The sequence below is a fragment of the Pholis gunnellus genome, assembly GCF_910591455.1.
Source record: "Pholis gunnellus genome assembly, chromosome: 14".
In the NCBI taxonomy this organism is placed as follows: Eukaryota; Metazoa; Chordata; class Actinopteri; order Perciformes; family Pholidae; genus Pholis; species Pholis gunnellus.
Window position 1 is genome coordinate 9,844,701 of NC_136541.1, and position 21,706 is coordinate 9,866,406.

Sequence of the window (21,706 nt, forward strand, 5' to 3'; positions counted from 1 at the left end):
ATCATTTCTGACTTCCATAAATATGGAGGCCAATTTCCACTTGGAAAAAAGAGCTGTTAGATCTGATGAAAACAGAGAAACTCTTGGTACTTATAAGTAAGAATGTTCACTTTTGAAGTCAAATCATGAGATACAAAATCTATGATTACGCTTAAAGTAAAGATTATCAAACAGTATATGTAAAAAATATGATAGGCAAAGTTTTGACTTAAAAAGTTACAATCCTTACATATTATCTCAAACTATTTACTTACTCTTTCATAATTCATTTAAAAGAATTTCAACAATCCAACTCATTTCCTAATATCTTTGACCTTCTGTCCAATCATTTTATGAAAAAAAAGTATAATAATTTATATTTGACTTATAATTTAAATTATTAATTAAAAATCCAACATTTTGACTTAATACCTCATTAAAATGAAGAATGCCTTTATTTGTTTTAGTGGCAAGACAACAATTTTGACTTATTATGTTATGATTTTCACTTAGAAAGTCCAAATTATAACTTACTACCTTATAATTATGATTTAACATGATCTCACCTTTTTTTATTATAATTCTTGACATCAATTTGTTTCCTTTTTTGGGACTCCATTCATTTAAGAATTACTGTTTATTACAAAAGTAATTATTATTTCCATATCATCCACCGTATGTCATATTTACCTGTTTTCCTCCAGTCAGCCTACAAATAAGCAAACAATTAATTTAAATGTGTATTACTGTAACACAGTCCTTTAGGTTTCTGATAGTGCATTTACTTGAATCTGTACTTTGTGCTTTTAATTTTTCAATTTTTTTTTCATATACAAATGGAAATGTTTATGTACCTAACATATTGCAACTGCACTGTAAATTGAGCATAATTTATTTTTCAACAAAACAAATTTAAAAAAAATTATTTTGTGCAGGGCAACTAATGCACCTAACTCGCTAGGTGGCGCTTGGGATGGGTTTCCTGTGTGTTGCCTTTATTATTTTTTTATCACCACTTTTATTTCCCCCAGCCCACCAATCCTTAATTTAGGAAGTAATAATTGTACAGGAGCTATTAGGCCATTTCAATGAGTCACGTTGCTCTTGCACACACATCATTATCGAGCATGTCATTGCTTTCGGTGACAAATATTTTAAGCTAATAAATTGTTTGCTATTTTGGGCTTAATGTGATACTAAACACATATAATGCTGTTAAAAGTCATAAAAGTAAAAATCTAAAGTAATGTTAACAGTATGATGGGGAGGGCTCTTTTTTTTTTTAAACCGGAAAAGGGGCGGGGTCAGCTGTAACGTTAGCAACCACGCTGAGCGACAGGAGCGGTTATCGTTAACGTGAAGGATTGCCCTCTGAAGTCTTTAAAGTCACACTGAATCCGTGTTGTTAGACATCAAGAACAACTGGGTCTAACACGAGAAACGTCGTGGCTTTGTTTTTATCCTGCAGGTAAGAGTCGAGGCTGATATCATCTCTGGATGCTAGTTAGCTTGTCTACTCACTCCCGGTGTAGTCACTGTGGGATCATGTAATACAGGAGGCTAACGTTAGCATTAGCATGTCACTAGCGAGATGGTTATCAATAGCAAACCATCTCCTCGTGTTATCTTATGCGTCTAAATATATCCACCGCGTGCTTCTGACACTATAGCGCGTGTTGTGGTTAGCCTGTAAAAGTAAAATATTACTTTGAGGACGAATTATTGACCAACAGGCTAATGCTAACCGCTAAAGATTGCTAGTCAGCCTGTGACGCTGTCAACGCCTCGCCTGGTTTGACAGCTCGATGTGAGAAGTGGACAAGGCCAAAGCCACATATCCTAATTCACCACAGCATAGACCTGCTATTAGTTTAAAACATTTCCGAAATAAGTTGTCAGCTTGTTAATTAAACCACTGCCAGGTAACGCTAACAGTTATGTTTTCAACACGATGGCTAATAACAACCCTTTTGTGTATGCTCTAACGTTACTTGCTAACTTATGCTAATGAGGTAACGTTAGTTAGCTTTACGAATTCCGTGCCTTGCGGTGTTATGCACTATTGTTTAATGTCGCAGTTAACTCTAGGATAATACGGAATCTGGTAACATCGGAATCACGTGCCCTGTCTGGTTTAGGTTGACGCCCCACCCTAAATGTACCACCCCTGTATGCAGAGTCAAAGTTCAAGGAGTGTAATTAGGTTTTATATGAAGCAAATGAAAGGGTGAGCATGGTTTGTAGTGGTGCAGGGATAATGCTATTATCTATTCCATGTGTAATAGCCGAAGGCTTGCGTGTGAAACCATCGGCTAATTACAATTGATATGGTGTGTATTCACTGAAACAGTGACTTATTACTGTTGGAGGCACATTTCACAGAATTAATAAATATATCTGAAGTTCAGGGCAATTATAGGAGCCACCTAGCATAAATATAACTGTAGATGACTTTGTTTGTTTTGATTTAGTTTTATGAATTCAAAATCAAGAAAAGCTCTACATTATTTATACCAGTTTGCATAATTGATGAGCTTTGATTAGGTGAGGGAAACTGCGTGTTGACTGAATACGAATTTAACTAAGGATCAGCTTGCATCCATTTATTTGCATGGCAGAGTAATACTGTATGTCTTGTGTCTGTCAACAAGCAGCATTTACATTTGGTCTCATTTGCTGTATATGTTTGTTGGCAAGCCAAAGCTGTGTATCTAAGCTCTGAAAAAGATTGATGTAATCTGTGACACTCGGGACATATGGTTTTTACCATGTTGATGTGGTTTGAATGTGCTGAATCACATGCAGCGCACCTGAACACTAATGATAATAATGAAAGTTGCTCATTTTATTACATATTTAAGATGGTATAGATAAAGAGTGAAATAGTACACAGCTGCTGGGACTGCTGGTTGATAGCTTTATCAATACATCATAATTTCCTGTTTTCTTTCCTTACATTTTATTCACTGCCTTTTCCCCCCTGAGAGGTTGTGTCTTGAAAACCAAACATTAATCAAACCCGGCTTGTATAATTTGCCGCTTAAGATGGATCATTTCTGCTCACACTGAGACACTTGCAACAGTTCTTCAAATACACATCTTTTGATCGACAGACTCCAAGTAATGCATGTGCTTTGTCACTCTTCATGCAAATCCCCTGCTCCCCTAAAGCCTCCTGAGGGCTGTATGAAACAGCGCATGGGTCTTGTTTCCATTTGAAGTGGAGATGGAACTGCGGTCTTCTCAAGAAGCCGGATAATCGAAGCCTCCAGTGGTTTCCTGTCATCCTACTGTACAGGGGTTGTATGTCTTGTCGGGTAGCCGCAGATCTTCCCGAAGTACAGCAGGAGTCCATCATCAAGCTATGGCGTAATTTATGATTGGAACAAATGTAAAAAATGACTAGAAGTTTTCCAGCACCCGAGGTAATCTGATGCAAGGTTTGGAAGGGTTTCTCTCAAATTGAAAAAGATTGTTAGGATGACGCACATTTTGTCAGTGTGCTACAAAGCTGCTCAGTGTAGTTTATTATCAGAATGAGCTTCTTCTGAACAATCTAAAGCTACAGCCAGGTAAAGTAGAACAACAAATGGAGCATCCCTGTAGGAGATGAAACTCTTGTTCAGCAGTACAGAGACCTTGGTTCAAAGTTGGCTGACACAACTGCATTTTTAAAGGTATAAATACTAGGTGTATAAAAAAAGTACTTGCCAGAAACATGTGGTATTGTACTTGTGTAGGTTACTGCCCAGGAGACAAGCTTTTGTGGGACAATTCAACTCAACTTTCCTGCTTTAAAATGGGCTACCAGCCGGAGCCAATTAAACATAAGTATCATGGTTTAGTGCCTTTAATTCCTTAACATTTATGCCACTCATCTCCACTGGCTGAGTGTTGATTGTCAACATATTGTTTATAACCATAGTCAAGCTCACAGAATTATTATTATGTTGGCTACATGGCAGCCAGGCAGTGATGACGAACTTGAATAATGTGTTAACGTGCAGTCTCGCTGTTTCTTTCGGGGTAGCCCTCTTGCGTATACTTCTCAAAACTGGGGCTTATTTGGCTTTCCGAAAGTCAAACATAATCAGGATACTGTTGCATCTGTAAACACTTACGGGCTACTTCCTCTAGTGTAATTGCCTCTGCAGCTACAGGCGCGCGTGTATTCCTTCAGAGGTCTCAATCATCTGAATGCTGCTGTCAGTGGTGGTGATTAGAGCACACGACCCCGCGCTCATATTTGCAGAGCCTGTCTCGGAGTAGGTCATCTTTTTATATCCTGCTGTCATGGGAAGTGGAATAAAATGACTGGAGTCGACATGTTTTTCGATTCACTGGTTGAGCTTCGGTGATTAGCAGGATTTAATAATTTGTGCTGTGTTGGCAGAAGGTTTGCTCTAACTTGTTTATACATCTAATCGTCCGTGTGTCTTCGGTGACATCATTCCTGGCGACGACAATGTGGTGCACCACCATCTTAAGTTGGCCTGTATAATAGTTATTCCATGAATGTAAGACTATGCTCGTAAACAGTATGTCTACGATCACACACTGCTCGTCCACGGGACTTGTTGACAGCTGTGGCGTGAGCTGCTCGGCGTGTCAGCGGCTGACAATAAGAGGAATTTGTCAGGTTATGCAGGCATGCTAAAAAACTTATGTCATGTGGCAGTGACTCAGCTTACAGTAGCCTGACTTTTTTTTTTTTTACTTTTCCTTTGTGCTGTTTTTTGGATATATCTTCCATTACTCTATCAAGGATCAGATATGGGGTTAAAACAAGGTTTTATAAATTGCCTACTTAAAATGCAAGTTGTGTACTGAATGTTGTGTTTCGTCCAACTCTCTCTCTCTCTCTCTCTCTCTCTCTCTCTCTCTCTCTCTCTCTCTCTCTCTCTCTCTCTCTCTCTCGCTCTCTCAGACCTGTGGGTAAGTGATGCTTCCGGCTTCCGGCTGTGACTGCCCCCACCTGGACTGCGTGGGGGAGATCACCAAGGAGGAACTCATTCAGAAATCCCACGTGAGTCATCATGGTCCTGTCCACTGGCCTATTCATAGCTTTCCAATCACTCTTTTTATTCAATTCTTTTTTAATGGCAGATCTCAAAAAGTCTTTAACAGCATTTAATTCAGTTTCCTCAAGAAAAGAAAGTCTTGAAATTCATTTAAAAAGTATTTTCTCTTGCCTGTTGTGCGCTGTAATGTTAGTTGTAAAGTGTCTTTGTATCTGATTGCTAGGGATACACCTATAAACTGAAAGTGTGATTGTCCTGACAGTGGATCGTGTTCGCAGGAGGCTGTTCTTTCCTGTTAAGTGGAGTTTCAGTCAGCACCATCAGACCCGTATCATTTCTCATTGGTTAATCCATGCTTCTATTTTAGGCCACTTGTCTGGGTCCAGGTCACATTCATTTGATTCACTGTTTCCGTCAGTATGACCATGGAGCAGACATTCCATGTGGTATTAAAAAGGACTCTAAAGCTTTATTTAACTTTATCATCAGATGACCTGCAGGAACCCTGAATAACGTTATATCACTTTACCAAATCTGAGTTTCATATTAAAACGCTTGACTCTAACCTAACTGTCTTGATTTTATTATAGGGCCAATGCCAAGACTGTAAAGTTGGAGGACCAAATCTGTGGGCGTGTTTAGAGGTAAGACAATGCTCACCTGCAAAAAAAACAAAAAACTCTTGATTTCTCACCCGAACCATGTGAGCTCTGTTTCTGATTTCCACACCCTCTGTTTGTTTTTCCTCTCCAGAATGGCTGTGCATATGTAGGCTGTGGGGAGTCTCACACGGACCACAGCACCGTGCACTCGCAGGTGAGAGATCTCCGCTCACTGATGCCTTTCGGTGTATATTAAAGAATCCGTAGAAAGAGCGAGGAAGGGATGTGACTGAAAGGGGAGGACGTCTTTACTGTGATGCTGAATTAAAAAAAAGATGTCACTGAAAGAGGCAGAGGAGGCACAGATGGCAGGACGGGACAGGAATACCACTTCAGAGTCCCAGGAGCCATGACTTAGAAATAAAACTGCCTCCAGCACTACTTTATTTTTAACATTTGTCTCTTGATCTAAGAGCCAGCACATGCTTCTTTTTTTAAAGCTTTTGAAGGGCACGCATTGTTAAAAGCCATCAAGTCTGCCTACACCTCCACTTTCAGTGCAATTTCAGCAGTGGATCATCCATTATTGATGACCACTCCTCTGGGAAGTGAAGGAGATTCACTGTCAGTTCCGTGGTATACAGTGTCGGTCCCTCCCAGCTGCCCTGAAGCGTCGCTCAGCCTCTGCTGTTGACGCAGGTTCTTCCTCCAGCACGCCGGGGCCAAGTGGGTTTAGAAGCCGAGACGGAGGGATATGAGAGCAAACGTGTCATTAGTATCTGCATAGCTGCTCAAACCAGTGTCCAGAAAAGGGGCCTGTTCAAGCTCAAACCTCCTCAAGGATACTGCACTCGAACACGGATGAATACACAGCGTTCTAGTAAAGAGATTTAATATTAACGGACTGGTTTTAAATGATATCGCGAGGGAATTTCATATCCGTCAGCTTATCCGGGACATCTCTCTGTGCAGCGCGCCAACCGCCTTTTGTGTTGTTGTTGTTTTTTCTTCAGAGAAGCCATCTTTATTTCTTGTAAGAATGAAGGCCATGCTTGATTAGTGCTTTGGAGGCCCTGATGGGGAGGGCAACAATGAAATCTCTTGACTATGCAATGAGAAAGACTCCTGTTGGATCAGATCAGAGGCCTCTGCCAGTCACACTCTACTGCGAGTGACTGTTTCAAAACGTCTAGTTAAAAGGTACAGCCTGATCAGCGAATTTCACAAGTTGAAACTCCACTTCTGTGTGTGCCTTCGGTAAAAAAAGAACACCACATGATTAGTATTTACCTAGAGATCGTATTTCTAACATCATTATGAACAAATTCAGCCAACGGTAAACTTTGGGAATCTTTCTTCTTATTGCAGATAAAGCATTGAAAGGTTACCTCAGCTTTACGGTTGCTTTGTTGCTACAAGTACTCTGCTTAAAAAACGCCCGATTCGTCAATCTGTCCTTGAGCAGTTTTACATGCATTTGTGCAAATACTTGCAAATTCACAGAGAGAACGACCGTGAGAAGAATAGTTGCTGTTGGTGTTTCTTCTTCCTTGTTTATTACGGTCAGTAATGTCTTAAATGCTGAGGGCTGGAGACGAGACATGACATCACTTTTTGGGCAAAACCGGACCCGACCTGCAGATGTTGAATCTAAGCTGGTGCTGCAAACATCATGAAGTTCTTGCAGTGTCTATTTTGTATTTATATGAGCTGCTGACACAATTAGACGAGGGTATACATCATTTTAATGCATAAGGAGCGCTAAGGATTTGTTTCACTTGAATACAATTGTTTTAATAGCTATAATGTTGAACATTTAAGTAGACAAGGAGTAAACATGACAAATGATCAGTATTAAAAGCTACAACCAGTTTTGTTATCATACAAAACATTATGTGAGCTAAAAACATCCTCTCGGCCTTATAAATCCAGCGTGTTGTTAACGCCCTACCTGGTGTTCTTTCCTTCATAAAAGATTTAAGCTGGGGAGTTTCATGGCCGCGCTCAAGTCTGCTGTGTCCCCGCTGTGCCAAGCCTAATGCAGCCCTGATGAATAATGCAGAGTCTGCCGGCTGCTGCCTGCTGCTCACGTTCAGTCTCCTGTCGACCTGCCGGGCTGCCGGGGTTTGTCAGAGCAGCAGTGGGTCAGCAGAACTCGGGCCTTGTTTCCACAGCAGCAAAACGTCTGGCCTGCTGCAATCCCCCCCCACCCCCGCCCTGCGTTCACCTAAATCAGCTTCTGCCAGCTTCTTTTTGAGTGTTCAGTCAGTTTTTAAGCACAAAGGCCAAAACTGACTTTGTCTCAGCTTCCTCTTTTCTTTGTCTGATGTGTTATTAAACTGAATATCGTTGGGTTTTGGACTTTTGGCCAAACAAAACAAGAAGGATGAAAATGTAAAATAGGTAAAAGTTTCTGACATTTATAGACCAAACAATGAATTGACAGTAAAATACACTCTAGTACTTTTTAACTGCAGCCTTAATACATCGTCTCCATGATTGTAGTTGCAATAGTTCAATTAAAATAAAAATCAGAGTAGGATTGTACTACTTGATTTGGTTGCATGTGGGGTTGATATGTGTAGCGGCGTTGCTGTCCTTCCTGTGTCTGTAGAAAAAATGTGTTGACATTTATTTTTCTGTGTATTTTCTTTTAAACTACTAAATCCATATTATCAATGACGCTGACATTGCACAACACACATTTTCATTTATCCAGTGTTACACACTCGGCCATAGTAACACATGTTCGGACAGAAAGAGGGAGGATCTGACGATACTTTATTCGGGCTGAAAACTCGCATCATTCATCTGGACTCCTGCAGTAGCTGAGCCAGAATATTCCATAAACCTTTAGTTTATACACCGTAGAAATAGCCCGGCCGAGCCACCAGTGGGCACACCTGCACTGGTTATGTTAGAGCAAAAGCAACCAGTTGATTGTCCAGTGAGACGTTGGTCGCGTCGAAGATTAAGAAGCACCTCGTCGCTGAGAGAGTGCACGTGTGCTTAATCGGCTGTTCTTAAATAGATGTTAAGGCTGTCTCCTAGTTCCTCTTTGTTTACACGGTCTGATGTGTGAATTCACAATTATCTTTATCGACTTTGTGTGCAGGAGACGAGGCACAACCTGACGGTGAACCTGACCACGCTCAGAGTGTGGTGCTACGCCTGCGGCAAGGAGGTTTTCCTGGAGCGTAAGCTTGGTCCTCACTCTCCCCAGGCCAACAGCAAGCCCCTCCCATCTCCACAGAATGCTGGACAGGTGAGAGCCACCCTTCCCTCCGATTGTCATCATGTTTTATTGTCTGGTTAAAGCTTACATGCTTTATATGATCGCTGAGTTATAAAGCGGGTGTAATATTATGCAGCAGCAAGTGAAAATTCAAGAGCATAGATTAAAGTTGACATTAATTAAGTTTTTCATTTCCTAGATTACAGTTTTGTGACGAGCTCTTTTGTTTGTGTGCGCTGCTGTGTTGTTTCTCCAGGAGAACAGCAGGGCCCCTGGGAGCCCAACCTCTCTGAGAGTGCCCCCTAATGGAGGCTGTGAAGACCTGGATATGGAGACAGAGGAGGAGGATGAACTGCGAGCCAGAGGTCAGCTTACACAGAAGAAGTGTGCATGTTGACTCAAACTGAAAGACAGAAACCTACTACTTGTACAATAATACAATAATACAAAAACACAATCCACTCGTATTGCATTTGTACTGTTAGGCAGTCACTGAAGACACTGTTTATTACAGTTCAGTATCAGCTGTGAGGTCAACAAGTACATTGAGAAACGTGTCTTAATGTTGCAAATGAAAGTCAAGTAAAAGAAATCTTTAGTTCCTTGCCAGGATTATCATTTTTATTAATTAAAATCATTTACTTTTGAAGTCAGTGAGGGGACTCCAAATTTAATTAAATTTGATCAGCTCGCAGTGCAAGTATGAGAAAATTGCATGGATGATTTGAAATTAAGCCGCAATACGAGCTCAGTAGTCATCAGTTGGTTTAATTCAAAGCACAGAAACTGATTTGAATTAATAAGAGCAGTTAACTCTCAAGCACTATGGCTGAGGAACACCTCACTTTTCCTCAAGTCTTCTGTTACAAGTTGTACTCGCACACAGCACACAGACTACAGCCAACAAATAAATCACTCAAAACCTATCGGCAACAGAACACACACACACACACACACACACGCTCAGTGGGTTGAGCCTCGCACTACAGCTGCATTCACACAAAATCAGGCTGTTATGCCGATCAGCGCTGGGTTGTGCGGCCGTGTGTCACTTGTATGGCTAATTTAATTTGAATGGCCCATTTACCGCCGTCGATAGGTCACTGCAGCGTGACGCCTCGCTGCGTTTCGCTCAGGTTGTTTCAACTTTTCAACTGTATTCCTCGAGGTCCCCAAAACACACGACCCACATTCAAATGAACGGGTGTCAATGCAGCCCAACGCTTCATTGCTGAGTGCTTCGGTCCCACCGGAGCCACCAATGCAAATAGTGCTTTCACTCAGCGCTGTGCGACACACACAAGCTCCACCAAATGGCATATGTTATGTTAGCCCCCTGTGGCGAAGCGCAGGCATTGGCACCAGTAACTGCTGCGGTTATTTATAATACAGATCAAGAGGTGAAGAAAATATGCTTTGTCAGACTGAAGACTATGTATGGCTGCTCACGTAAGATCTGAGGTTTACTGTTTACATTTGAGATACTTTAACCTCATTGCCCGGAGTCATAACTTCAGATCTGAATGTCCATTGCGAATGAAAGTCAGAAATCTGCTTTGAAAACATAGAAAAATTAAATAAAATACACCCGGCAGACATCTTTTCTGCTCCTGCTGTAAAGTATTCATCTTAGATATGAAGGCGTTTACGCTTATGGCAGCCAGAAAGCCTCTACAATTGCCATAAAAATGTACAAGCATTTAATGAGTGGCTTGTCTTAATTTCCTCGGTGTGTTGTGTCTCCCTCAGGTCTGACGGGGCTGAAGAACATAGGCAACACCTGCTACATGAACGCCGCCCTCCAGGCCCTGTCCAACTGGTGAGACCTCTACTGACCCGCTCGCTGTCACCTCGCTGACATCGCGTGCTCTTTGTGGTGTTACGTCATGTTGCTTTCCACTCGCTACTCACACTTTCGACGCGCTTCTTTTGAAGTAGCCGTCTGCTGTTTCATTAACTGCTTGTCTGGTTCTTGTTGACTGAAAAAAAAAAAACATGGCTACACTCATTTTGGAGAGTGACGGCCGAGTGAAAATTGCTGCAGTGCACCATTTGATACGCCAGAAATGGCCTTTCGTAGTTCCCTGGAGGGTCTTCTGTTACCAAAGATCCTCAACTATTTCCTGATATCTTCGGTTCCTTCTCCTCCTCCTCCTCTTTCTTTTTGTTCTTTTCCCACCATGTCTTTTTACGAGACACGTGAAACTGTACTTACTTACGGTTTCATTTTGAGCCTGCTGCATTTATTTTATTGTTTATTAAATTACCAATCCTTCTTATTCATTATTAATGATTGGATTGTTTGTGTGGTACTCACCACTGCAGAGCCTGAGGCAGTGTCATTACTTACTCTGTAGCTTCTTTTTTCTTTTACTTTTTATTTTCTTTTTCATGGCACAGCAAATCACAGCGAAACCCTTTTCCTCCTCTCTGATACTATCTAGCAGCCCCCCCCCCAGTAAGTTTTTCAAAATGAAACTGATGATGCCTGGTCTGGATAAAAGCCAAAATGGGAAAAGATGTGGGTCAAAATTAGCAATCTAAATCACGTTCCAAAAATAGGAGGAACTGAGTCACACAGCTGCGGAAAGGAGGGACCTTTTCTGGAAACTTTCCTTTGATGTCTGTTTGTGTGAGCGCTGCTTCTTTCACTTACCGTCGGGTCATTATTCAGATCCAAGGACGTTTCTGCTGCCGAGGGAAGGGCGCGCTCCATGCCTTATTCATTCTGTAGTGTGTCTCTTCCTCGTAGACTGCTGTCCACTCTGTATCCATCAGATAAAATCCCCTCAGCTGTGTTTCTTTTCCGCTAATTCAGATGTCCTTCAACTTTCAGCTGCATGTGGAACTTTCTTGCATTAAACTGAACCTCTGGGGATTTGTGATCTTACTCTAGGAGAGAAATATGGATTCAAAGAAACAAAATTAATCAAAAATAGAGGCCAAAGATGCATTTCCGTTCATATTAGACGTTTTCTGCAGTGAGTGACCGAAATGAATGTAATAGCAAGAGCATGCTGAACCGAAGATTATTTGCAGATCATAAGGTATAGGCAAACACAACAGATTATAATAACATTACATCATCTTGTACTTCTCTGAATTACATCTGCTTCTCTTAGAATTATTGAGGATTATCTGCAGGTTTGTGAGAATAAGCCACAGCATTGCAGGCTTCTTGGTAATCTAATCATTCTGCTGACAGAATACAGTAAAAGCTTGTTTGGTGCCCACATAATATATTCATCCCTCTTTCCACTGCAGCCCGCCCTTGACACAATTCTTTCTTGAATGTGGCGGCATGGTGAGGACGGACAAGAAACCCGCGCTCTGCAAAAGCTACCAGAAGCTAGTGTCAGACCTGTGGCACAAGAACAGGTAGGCAACGTTTAGAATATGACTCCAGAGCTTTAACGTGTACCTCAACATCCAGAGTCACACTTTAATCACATTTCTGTAGCAGCTAGTCTTCATTTTTAGAGTCTATACAACACAGCTCTTTATAGAGTTCTGCACGAATGAGCCTTAAAACCCAGAAATAAATTCACATTTTTTTACTTCTGGATCCAAAATGTTTTTTTTTTGGTGAGATGTCTGAAATAAGGTCTGTGGTTGACACAAGCTTGAAAGATTTTAACGTTTTGTTCTACGTCAGTTAATATTCCAGTCATGAATTTTTAAAGTGGCAGTTTACCCCAAAATCAAAAAGTACCGAATGTTTCGTGTTTTGGAGATATTGGCCGTAGAGATGTCTGCCTTCTATCAAATATAATCAAACTATATGGCACTCAGCTTGTGGTGCTCAAAGTACCAAAATAATACATCTGAAAAAACTCTTAGTGGTGGTGACGTGAAGTCATGTGACCAGGATGTAGTTAGTTTATAGTCTAATGTAGGATTTTTACTTCTGCTGATTGCATTCATGCTTCAAAAATCATAAAAGATGTGTTCATTTGTGAAGATTACCTTGCTGAGCTAAGTATCATTAAAAACAAAAATCCCTTTGGCTTTTTGTTTAGGAGACCAGAGCGATGCTAACTTCCAGGTTGGCCTCCAAAAATACCTCCTCCGTGCAGCTCTCTAATGTGATATTGCCTATTACAATACTGATAACGCGTGCTGTGTTTTGTCACATTGCAGACCCTCCTACGTGGTCCCAACCAACTTGTTCCAGGGGATCAAAGCCGTGAACCCCATGTTTAGAGGGTATTCTCAGCAGGTGGGTCATTGCAGATGGTGCAAATAAATGTGCAATTTGAGTGCATGTGCACAGATTCATCATGAATAAAACATGAAGACATGAGACAAATTCAACAGTGTGTTTGCAACCAGGATTTCTTTAGCTTTCACCTTTTGTGCTTCGCAAATAATGCGAATATTATGCAGTAAATATGAATGTAAAACACGGATTATGGTTTTGAACTGAATTGAATCCTTGAAGAATAAATTTGTGCTGAGCTGGGATTATTATGGACGCCCAGACTATGAAGTTGTCCCAGATCGCACACAGCCTCTCCATTTTCTCTTCCACTCCATATCCCTCCTCGCTTGTTCCTTTAACAGAAATTACATTAGCAGCTCCAATCACTCAGCCAGATAAGCAGAATCCTTTGCCTCGCAATTACGTTCTCAGACATTTTGACATTCATTCACATGCAAATGCACACATTAAACCTAACTAACAAAACTGAAGGTAAATTACTTGATTTTGATTCCAGGCGGTGCTTGAAAGAAGAGATTAACGTTATAAATATATAGGATTTCCAAAGAATTTTGTACTTTGTCCAGTGTCTGTAAATGTGGGATTTGTAAGCCTGAGTGGTGAAATGATGAAAGGGCCCGTTTCCTCTTGGCTTGCCAGTGTTTGTTCAGAGGAGTCAGCTGAGGAATATTCATTTGTCACGCCATGCTGGGCCGCACAGCCGTGGAATCGGCATTGCTCTGAATGAAGTCAACGTTGCAGTTTCTGGGAGAGGAGAGTTCATTTGGCCTGAGAGGGAGATTAGATGTCTGAGGCTCATTAAGTCTGACTACACATTTGTTAGCGTTTGGTTTCGGATTTTGTGACTGCAGAATTGGGATAAACAAGGCGGTTAGTGGTTGTTTGTAATTTGTAAAAAAAAATAAAAGTATTCGGAAAGCTTTGCTGGAAGAATAAGTGCTGCATAATACTTCAATGTTCTTTTCAGGGAGAGGAAATTGATAAATTATTTTGGTCACAGACTACTGTGTCCACAATAACTGGGGAAAAAAAACCTGAAAGAAATGTTCTCAGCTAGAACTAATTTGCTAGCTCAGCTGACATGTCTTGTTATTATTACCACTCGGCCTCCAGGACTCTCAGGAGTTTCTGCGCTGCTTGATGGATCAACTTCACGAGGAGCTGAAGGAGACGCTGCCGGAGCCCTACGACCAGTCCAACGGCGTCACGGTGGACGACGCGCCTGAGGAGGACAACCGCAGTCAGTCGGACAACGACTTCCAGTCGTGCGAGTCCTGCGGCAGCAGCGAGCGGGCCGATAACGAGGCGCAGGGCGCCAACGTGATGAAGGAAGACACCAACGAGGCCGAGATGCTGATTCCTGAGCAAGATGAGATCCAGTCCAACAGGGAGTGGCAGAAGGAGAAGAACATGATTAATGACCTGTACCGCTCTGGAGTTACCGGGGTTATGGGTGGAAGCACCGGAGTGGACATGGACAAAGATGTTGACACCACAACTGAAACCACGGCCATCATCAGCAGCCAGGGAGCCATCAAGGTTCAAGGAAGAACATCAGGTTATTGTGGCGTCATGTTTCTATTTTATCCACAATCTACTTCACTTTCTGATAATCAGCATCAAACTCATGGTATTGAAATGATCTAATATTTGGGCTGCTCTCTGCCAGATTCCTTTCCAGACATCCAAATGTCCAACTCCACAAGACCACAGAGTCCAGCCCCGATGGAGGGACACATTCCCAAAATGTCCAGCAGTCCGCCCAAGGCTGCTTCAGGCTGGCCCAGCCTAAACCCCGCACACAAGAAAGGTACTTCTGCTTAATCAGAGGCAGCCAGATACAGACCCAGAGTTTAAAAAGTCAGGGTTTTAGCAAGGTACTTATATCATGTGTCTATCTTTCTCTCTCTCTCTCTGCCTTCATCCAGCAGTGACCACATTCTCCCCACCAAAGAGCAAGCGTCAGAAGAAATACCGCAGCGTCATCTCAGATGTGTTTGACGGGACCATCGTCAGCTCAGTTCAGTGCCTCACCTGTGATCGGGTGAGTGTGGACATTCAATTGGACAGTAGCAGGAGACCACTAGAGAACGTGTCATTTCATTTCAAGGTCCCACAAATGTTATGTTATTAAAAATCTACTTTGGTGATGAGCTCTGATGTTCCTACACACTGTTGATGTAGTCGCACATCCACCCTCAAGTCCCATATTGTGATATTTGTGCTGTACCAAGAACAATGTTTTAGTTCCTGACAAAAATAGGATTGAAAACGTGACCAGAGTAGAAGCTTTACTGTCTGTTGCTGTCAGGTGTCGGTGACCCTGGAGAACTTCCAGGATATCTCGTTGCCCATCCCAGGCAAGGAAGACCTGGCCAAGCTCCACTCCGCCACCCACCAGACCTCCCTGGTTAAAGCCGGCTCTTGTGGGGAAGCTTATGCACCGCAGGGCTGGGTTTCATTTGTCATGGAATACATCAAGAGGTGCGTCAATAATATTTCCATTATACTTGTTGCTTTTGGCATTTTTGCCTCTTATCTTTTATACGACGTGCAACAAAGGTCCCGAGCATGGACCCAGGATGTGTTGCGCTGTAACAGCTCTGCCTTCAAGGCGCTCCCATATGTACACTAGTCGTTTGCATTCTTCACAGTCTAGCTCGAATGGCTGTCTACTTTACTCTTTGTGTGTAAAATCCATCCCTCTGCTCTATTTGTAGTTGGTTCTGGGGTCCAGTGGTTACGCTACAAGATTGTCTCGCAGCTTTCTTTGCCAGAGATGAACTGAAGGGTGAGCGAGTGGGCGTCAATGTGTTCTAGCAGCACAAACATTACCATTGATGTCTCAGTAACTGTGTGCTTGTTGTTTTACAGGAGACAACATGTACAGCTGTGAAAAATGCAAGAAGTGAGTGTTTAATTCTGACTTTGTTGAATACTGAATTGGGCTGCTAATTTATTTCAAAATAGAAAACAAATTGTCTGGAACTGTAATGAATGTCCATCTCTTTTTTTTCCCTCTTAGATTACGAAACGGAGTGAAATTTTGTAAAATGCAAAGTTTGCCCGAGGTAAACGGACAACTCTTCATGTCTTTTTTTTCTTTATGTCTTCGCACACTAACTTCTAAATTAAAACTTCTTTGTGCGTTGTTTCCCCTGCTCCAGATCCTGTGTGTCCATTTGAAGCGCTTCAGGCACGAGCTAATGTTCTCCACCAAGATAAGCACCCACGTCTCCTTCCCGCTCGAGGGCCTGGACCTGCAGCCTTTCCTGGCCAAAGACGGCTCCGCCCAGACCACCAACTATGACCTTCTGTCAGTCATCTGTCACCACGGCACTGCCAGCAGTGAGTGGGCACAGTCACTCCTCTTTCTGCTCAGACTGGGGCCCCCGCCTACAGTTGGCACATACAAGTGTCCTGCATTCATTAGCCTGTTGACAAATTTCACATGTACTTGTTAGGTTTATGAATGCTGCACTAACGCATCCCCCCGTCCCCCCCGTCCCCCGTCCCCCCGTCTGATCCCAGGTGGCCACTACATAGCGTACTGCAGGAACGACGTGAACAATCTGTGGTATGAATTTGACGACCAGAGTGTGACCGAGGTGTCTGAATCCTGTGTCCAGAACGCTGAGGCTTACGTGCTCTTCTATAAGTAAGCCGACACGCTTCAGTCATTAAAACTCGAGACAGTTGTGAGCAAGAACCCTTTTTTTTTTTTAATCTGTAAAACATTTTAAGATGCGCTGTGCTGCTTTGATATTCATGACTTTCATCTCACTTTTGATCACTCAATTGCAGCAGTGATTAATCTGTGGGTCTGTTCGTGTCCCAGAAAGAGCAGCGACGATGCGCTGAAGGAACGGAGGAGGGTGTCTGGTTTATTCAACATGATGGAGCCCAGCCTTCTGCAGTTCTACATCTCCCGCCAGTGGCTTAACAAGTTCAAGACCTTTGCTGAGCCGGGGCCCATTTCCAATGACGACTTCCTGTGTTTCCATGGAGGTGCGTGAGACTCATGTCATCGTCATACTGAAACTGCTCAGAGGTGAAAGTGTCCCCGAACAGGAATCTCTCTCTTCCTGCTCTATGCACAAGCGTTTAGGGGAAGAAATTGTGCTCTCCCCTTCAAATAACGGAGCCTTTGCTTTTATCCTTCGCTGTGGATTTTTGACTTTGACAAAGACTGCAGAGTATTCCCTTCAGAACAGAGCAGACTTCAAAAAGGGGGTTTTACATCTCTTTGAGCAGATGATCCTCCTCTCCCGTCTTAGTGGAGAAGAGGGAAGAATTATAAAAGGCTTTTGTGCCAATCAAGCGGCTTTCTTTTCTGCCCTCTATTGAAAGCGCGCTGGAAATGAAAGAGTTTAAGATAAAGCTGTTAGAATACAGTGGCAGCAGAGAATGTGTTTCACTCTGTAAATAAGCACCTACAGGAGCACTTCATAACTGACAATTAGTTAGAGCTGCGCACATTTAATCAGAATTCTATCGAAATCGCAATAGGGCCGACTGCAATATTTGTTCAAGTTAAAATACCATTTTAAATTAAATATTGTCATGCTGCCTGGCCTACATATCATATTCTGCGGACTGAAGAAAACATCTTTGTTTGATACAGATCGCTGCAAAAATCACATTATAATCATCCAAAGAAAATGAGATGAAAAATGATCATTCTCTCTAATATCACAAATCAAATTGCAATTACACTATCAGTCAAAAATAATGACAATTAGATATCTTTTGAAAATCCTTCAGCCCTACTATTAGAGATATCAGTGCAGGGAAACCATGATTGTGCTGCAGCAGTCCTGACAGCAATATATACTGAGGCATGCAAAGCCTTTATTAGGGGCCCTGGCAGCACGTTTCTCCATTTCAGAATTTTCGATCAAACAGCCATAAAATGGTTGTTGCCCGTAAAGTGTCTCCTCTAATGTGGTGGCCCCAAATCTTTCTGCCTTGTGACCGCTTAAAATGAAGTGCGCTTGTGATTCCCATTCACAGATTATGGTTTTAGTTTGGATATGACGGTGATCATTTGTTCTCGGATTGTTTCATTTGAAGAATTTTTTTAAAAGCTAGAAGAGGTGAAACTATCCCAAATGTTTCCCAAGAAAAAGCAAAACATGAAATAAAAATTCATTGTGGGACTGAGACATTATTACACCGTAAGATATTAGATAGTGAGGGTAAGAGCACTTTTGTGTTTTCATGTTTTTGTGCATCTTTCTGCCAGCTTCTTTATTGTTTATTCAACATAATAATAGACGCATAACAGTGACCTTTAAAATGTTACCCTGTTAATGTCTAATGGATGTTTCATTGTGTTTCATCAGGTGTGCCCCCCAACAAAGCAACGTTTATCGATGACTTGGTAGTAATGCTGCCGCAGAACGTGTGGGATCACCTTTACAGCAGGTACGTGCAGCAGATGGGGCCAACTGTGATTGAGTAATGTTGCTGTATAATTTCCTTTTTGTGGAGTTAATTTCTTCTGTGTGAGTCACTGTGGACATCTACCTGCAGGTACGGCGGAGGACCGGCTGTCAACCACCTGTATGTTTGCCACACATGCCAGATTGAAATAGAAAAAGTGGAAAAACGGCGCAAATCAGAGCTGGACATGTTTGTCAGGGTACGTTTTTTTTTAATAAACAATATGTACTCCAAGACATGGAGCTTTAGTCTGCATTGTGTGTGAGTGAGACGTGTTTGCGGCCCAGTACTCCTGAGAGTGTATAGACCGATTCTCCAGTCTATTGAACCAGTTGATAGGCTGCACATGTTGGTGCTCTTCATCTCAGCAGGAGATGAGAGGTGTGAGCCCGATGAAAGCCTCATCATTAATGCATGCATCATTGGGACAGATGCAGCTGTTATTGCCTGCTCAGTCTGCTCACTCACACAATGGCTGTTTAGAGGGTGTGTGTGTGTGTGTGCGCGCGTGTGTGAGAGAGAGAGAGAGAGAGAGAGAGAGAGAGAGAGAGAGAGAGAGAGAGAGAGAGAGAGGGGTTCAGTAAGATAACAAGAGGAACAGGGATTGTGTCATTTCCAAGAAAGATGGAAATGGTGCAGTGTAGTGTTAAGACTCTGTTCTAATTGAAATAACTACCAGAGAATTGATTAGTTTTTCCATCTCCTCTCCTCTCAATCCTTTCATCCTCACTTAATTTTTTTTTTTGTCTCCCCCTCACCCCTCCCGTTTCTCCACCCCATCCCCTTTGCGTCCTTTCTCCTCCCTCCTGTCTCTACTGCTCACTCCTCCCCCCCCCCCGTCTCCCCCCCCCCCCCCCCCCCCTTCTGCTCTTCAGCTGAACAAGGCGTTCCAGGAGGAGGAGTCTCCAGTGGTCATATACTGCATCAGCATGCAGTGGTTTCGTGAGTGGGAGGGCTTTGTCAAAGGAAAAGACAATGGTAATTGGACAGAAGTCGTGCCTTTCCACCCCCCAATCCTGTTTAAATGTTTGATTAAACGGCTAAACGTTTCCTCCTCTACTGTTGTGACTCATATCTGGCGATAGCAAAGCTGCTGTGATTTTTCTTTAGTATAAATTTCCATTTTAAAACAAATGTCCTGTCAGGTCTGTACATTTGCATGGATAGAGGAATCTGGGAAATAAGCTGTTTTACATGGGACATACAAATTGTCTTGTTTCCAAAAAGCTTCTCATGTTCAAAAGAAACTGTGAAGTCTCATTTCTTCTCTTGATTTATCTTCAAAGAGATTGCTTTGGTCCCCCGAGTCAAGTTTCCATCCCGCTACAGCAAAAATGAAGCTTCAAGATATAATTTATTTCCTTGCACTCGATCTCTTTTTTTTTTTTTTGCTCCTCTTGCTTTGTATTGTCACATCTATTTATAACAGCTTACATCTGGCACCTCTGCAAATGTCTTTTTTGCCGCCGACTTATGCTCCGCTAATATTTGTTTTCTCACTGTAGCAAGAGGGGAGCAGAGATTGCTTTTCATTGTGTGACAAAAACATTTGACATTTGAACATCATTGCTTTTTGAAACAAATAGGATTGAGAAGATCTCTCTGAAAAAATAGGCATGCACATGACTGCTGTTTCTAATGATGACATCTCATTGTCTTTCTTCTTCTTTAAGATCCACCGGGACCCATTGATAATTCCAAGATTACAGTAAACAAGAACGGCCATTTAACACTTAAACAAGGTACTAACTATTATTATTATTATTATTGTCATATTGTATTATTGTGTCTCTACTTGTATACTTGTTAATTTGTTAATGAAATAAACTAAACTAGAAATGTAAACAGGGTGGATAAATACAACTTTTTAGTTTGAACCGCTCTCTCATAGCCTCCAAGGATTGTCGTATAATCTTGAACTATGCAGATATTCGTGATATTTAAGTGTGCGTGTTTGACCCTGCAGGAGCGGACTCGGGGCAGATCTCTGAGGAGACGTGGAACTTCCTCCACTCAATCTACGGCGGCGGTCCACTTGTGACGGTTCGGCCAAACATCAGCCACCAGGAAGCCGCATCATCGCAGTCTGAGGAGAAGATCGAGATGGAGACGCGCTCTGTTTAATTAAGCACTCTGCAGAGAAAAGGAAAGCAAACATTTAAGAAACGAAAAGCCTTTTCATTTTGCACTTGACTTTTATTTCAAAAGCATTCAAGCAAAGGACCTCATCTTTAGCGCTACAGGACAGTCCGACTGGTGACAGCTGGAATTATCATGTCCGAAGAGGTTTGTCATGTTGTACAAATCTGTTGAAAGAGCTCTTAAATTTCTATTAGCACTCATGTGTCAGGTTATTTTAAGAACCAAGCATTTAAATTATGTGCAGCTAAAAATTCCACTGAATGAATGCCATATATCTTCTTTTTTTTTTTTTGTTGACCAAATGAGCACATTGTATGTCCATGTGTTGCTGATATTGTTAATCACAATACTTCTTGCTGTAGATATATCACACATTTTCCTGTTGTAAGAGAATATTGTCCAATGAATGGTAAGAGAAGTAAAATGTGACATATAAAGTGATGAAAATCACAAGGTTATGAAGGGACTAATTACTGAGTAGTCTCAGGAATGAATTTTGTGTTTTGCACTGTTCAGTAGAAGTACAAATTGGCATGCGAATGCAAATGTCTGGTTTGTATTTGAATGTACCAGTACTGATAGTATACTGGTCAGGATTCAGCACTTGGTAACTTAGCACAGAAGGGAGCGATATAATATGATGTCAATAGTCTTTTTTTTTTTTTTTTTTTTTTGTAGAAAACATGTGGCAGGCAGAGTCTGTTAAGAAATGCATGCTCTAACACTCAATCCCAGTTTAACATCACATGTAACTGCATGTAAATGCAAAGCTGCTCATAAAATGTGCACGCAAAACATGATCGGGATCTATCTTTACTAAATTGTACAGCTACAGGGAGCATATTGCAGTATGTAATCAGCAGCAGCGATCTAGGTAATTAAAGGCATTATTTTTGTGTATGGGCATGGTGTTGCTTAATGTGTTGGCTGACAGGGTGAAGAGAATGCTGTACTGTAAGGTTTTGCATATAGCTGTCACTTGAGTAAGATCTATCCTGAATTTTTGCTGGCTGACACTATTAAATCTTGATGAAAACATGATTAAGATTGTGGTCACCTT

The 21,706-nt window shown here is 41.9% G+C and overlaps 1 protein-coding gene across 1 annotated transcript; it reads left to right on the forward strand.

Moving 5' to 3' along the window:
- Nucleotides 1–1,328: 1,328 nt before the first annotated feature.
- usp33 (ubiquitin specific peptidase 33) lies at nt 1,329–21,687 on the forward strand. The gene is made up of 24 exons (XM_079172606.1): nt 1,329–1,447; nt 4,907–5,005; nt 5,591–5,644; nt 5,754–5,816; nt 8,718–8,867; nt 9,094–9,202; nt 10,587–10,656; nt 12,102–12,215; nt 12,978–13,056; nt 14,173–14,617; nt 14,729–14,869; nt 14,988–15,103; nt 15,371–15,543; nt 15,780–15,850; nt 15,934–15,967; nt 16,085–16,130; nt 16,227–16,407; nt 16,591–16,717; nt 16,898–17,067; nt 18,405–18,486; nt 18,595–18,703; nt 19,380–19,482; nt 20,178–20,246; nt 20,471–21,687. Exons 2-24 carry the CDS (start codon nt 4,922–4,924, stop codon nt 20,626–20,628), a joined length of 2,748 nt encoding a protein of 915 aa, XP_079028732.1. The 5' UTR covers nt 1,329–1,447; nt 4,907–4,921; the 3' UTR covers nt 20,629–21,687.
- The last annotated feature ends 19 nt before the right edge of the window (nt 21,688–21,706 follow it).